Source organism: Diaphorina citri, unplaced genomic scaffold, assembly GCF_000475195.1.
Source record: "Diaphorina citri unplaced genomic scaffold, Diaci psyllid genome assembly version 1.1 scaffold4931, whole genome shotgun sequence".
NCBI lineage: Eukaryota > Metazoa > Arthropoda > Insecta > Hemiptera > Psyllidae > Diaphorina > Diaphorina citri.
This window is the reverse complement of record NW_007382315.1, coordinates 1-3,076: the sequence shown is the minus strand read 5'-3', so window position 1 is coordinate 3,076 and position 3,076 is coordinate 1. Positions and strand designations below refer to the sequence as shown.

General features: G+C 43.8%; 1 protein-coding gene across 1 annotated transcript in view; it reads right to left on the bottom strand.

The window, feature by feature from the left end:
• Window positions 1-2,586, bottom strand: part of LOC103521296 — a gene marked incomplete at its 3' end in the record, with an annotated part of 8,656 nt that extends 6,070 nt beyond the window's left edge. The window contains exons 1-4 of the mRNA XM_008486407.1: window positions 2,422-2,586; window positions 1,997-2,162; window positions 1,835-1,899; window positions 1,316-1,526 (exon numbers count right to left, since the gene is read on the bottom strand). Of these exons, the coding sequence (XP_008484629.1) occupies window positions 1,316-1,526; window positions 1,835-1,899; window positions 1,997-2,162; window positions 2,422-2,586 (607 nt within the window). The remainder of the gene's footprint in view (window positions 1-1,315; window positions 1,527-1,834; window positions 1,900-1,996; window positions 2,163-2,421) is intronic.
• Between the last annotated feature and the right edge of the window lie 490 nt (window positions 2,587-3,076).

Here is a 3,076-nt window from a genome sequence, read left to right as displayed (position 1 = left end):
ACTAGTCTGTGTATTACTCTAGCTCAGGTTCTACCTGACAGGCACCTAGAAACGCAGACACATTAGTCCTATTGCCAAATTAGCTAAGTTGTAGAAGTGCCACCAACACAACAACGACCGGGATTTCTCAATGTTTGGCTTTTGAATCACCCTGTAACTAGTAGTTTCGATAATTTTCTTTCACTAACCACTCTCGCTCTCTCTAACGTAAGGCGCGTCATAGGCACCACTGTCTTGGGCCTCCTGCGACCATCAAACTTTTCGCTGTTTGTGCAAGCGTTCTATGACAACCCTGTTACTTCATCGGTAACGTCTTTCGACTCTTCTGCACTTTACATCAGTAACGTTATGTGTCCCGCGCGCTATAAACCACGATGCGGCACACCTGTTCTGTTGATTAAGAGTACAGATGTCGTAGTCCACCTCTACTTCTTATGGTGACCGTACCTTTCATCAGTTCTGTGCATAACGTTTCGTTTCCATCATCGTTATACTTCTGTAATCCCGCACGTGCGGTCAGATTGTTGTGTAGTCTACTAGTCGTTATTACCACAAGTAGAAGGGGCTACTCAGTACGCATGTCTGGTTAGCCGAAGCAAAGTGTTTTCGTGTGAGTCATTAGACCCTTTTTGATTCTATCTTTCTTGAGGACGTGGTCCTTACAACAATTTCTTTACGCTTAGTTTTGTAGTCAGTAGGTAAGAGTTGTTGCCGTTTAAGATTCTTTCTCAACCCGAACGTCCTCCTTCCTCTACTCGGTCAATGGGATGTACCATTCATACAACGGTTTATCACGGGGATGAAACGTGTAACATAATCATGGATCATACGTGATAACCTGATTATGTTATTTCACCTATCAAAAGTATTATTAATTTAGTCTTACTCTAGCTATTGATGTAAGTCTATGTATTATTATTACTATTTAGATTATTATCTATTAGGCATTATTAATTTATTATTTTTATTATTATTATTTTTTTGTTCTTTGACCCCGTCTAGGTCTGGACTGCTGAAGAGTTATTAGGCGTGGTAGAGGTCTACTCTAACCTCTCGTGTGGATCCCTTCATACTACTGTGTTTGAGTAAGGTAAACGCCTACCTTGACCCTGGGTAACATTTAATTCAAAATTTTTACGAATGTAAAATTAGGTTGTATTTTTCAATACGCCTGATATTGAAAATGTAGTCTATCTTGTTTTTTAAGCAGATAGCTCTAAAAAAAGGCCTGCTTGGGGGTCTTTTCACACGGAAAAACGACGACATGATGTGCAAATCCTGTAATGAAAAGAACAAAGCTCTCCAATTGTCCTACGTCTGTTGCCGAGAGGCGTCAACGGTTCCCCTTTGAAGTCGCAGACCCTATCTTTATCCATCGTCATCCCATCTCCCATCTTAGACTTGCATCTCCGTTCGATAGCTACCGACTCCTTATTTTGGACGCCGTAATCTGTGTAGACGAGCTTGCACAAGGGTACCCACCTCTTGTGGCACCATCCATCTCGCATATGCCCCGGGAAGTAGTACTGTCTTGCTCGGGCACCTCACCAATTTATTATATCTTAGATTATTATCGCGACGTCTTCCAAAAAAAAAATTCCCTACTCGCCCCCCAAAAAAAAAATTCTGACTCACAAAGTGGCGACGCAAATATAAAAGCATCGCATACCTTACTGTTGACATGTAACCTCGCCGCGGAACGCCTGGACTGGGCGTGCCAGGGCCTCGGCAGACAAGCCAGGACCGTCTCTCGGGCCCGCGACACAGCATCGTACGGCGTAAGGGCATACTACGCGAATGGATAGTCTACCTCCGCCTCCGTCTGGTGACTTACGAAGGGTAAATCCACGACCAGTTGCTGCTGCCTCTTGGCCTGGTCTTGCTCATTGGGCAACTGTGCTATAACACGCTTGAGCTTTTTTGCTCATGTTTACATAAGACAGTCCTACCACCCATAAACCACCCTCAAAGCTTGGTCGCGCCGGAATCGACGTACCGGGTGTCGCGTTCGGCGCAAACTGGTCGCACTGCCGGTTGCCGCACGGGCGGCGTTTTTCGGCTACTAACGAACCATCTGCTGTGACGAACTTCCAAAAATACGCGCGGCGGGCTTTAGCTCGGTCTCTCTCACGGATGTTCAACCCTCTATTCCGGTCGACAGTCTTCGCCGTTTTTGAAGCCAGACAACTCCTGTTTTAAATTGCACGCCCCTTAGTTTGGACGGTTGGAATGCCAAAGTGGTCTGGACCGCGTGCTGCGAATTGCAACCAAACCACTAGGACAGCACCGAGCTCTGGCCCAATGTTCGACGTACGAACGCACAGCGGCGGTGTCTTGTTTCCCTACCTCGGTTGCTGACTTTATATGTGCCACTTCGAGTGATATATATAAAATCTATGTTTAGTTGCGAGTTTTCATCACTTGATCCTGGATGGCGTGGATGAATCCTTCCGTCTCTGGCATAAGATATCCGTCCGTGAGGTATGATGTGGACAGATTTTTATCAACATTGGGATCATTATACAAGGACTTCGGGAATTTCCCCTTCATTACACCATTCTGTAGATCAGACTTCAGCTGTTCCATAGTTCTTGCTGGTGGTGGTGTGAATATACTAGTACTTAATTTAAGCGGTGTAAATATATCGGATGTTATGAAGTACCTTATGAAGTCTGATTGGTTGTTTATGAAATAAGTACGAAATTTCACAATTTGTTTTGAATAAACCATGTGTAGGTCGAGTAATCCACGTCCTCCTTCACGTCTAGGAAGATAAAGTCTTTCCATGGCTGAATGAATGTGGTGAGATCTGAAATGTTTGAGTGTCATTCTTACTTTGCGATTTAAATTTTCCAGATCCGTATTTGACCATGTCAAAATTCCAAAGGTGTATATAAGGAGTGGAATTGCCCAGGTGTTAATGGCTTGAATTTTGTTTTTCGCATTCAATTCAGTTTTCAGAACTGTGTTGACTCGTTTCATAAATAAGTTCTCATACTGCCGTTTCATTTCTGTATCATTAATGCTGATTTGTTGTTGTATGCCGAGATACTTATACTGTTCATCTTTAGTCAGG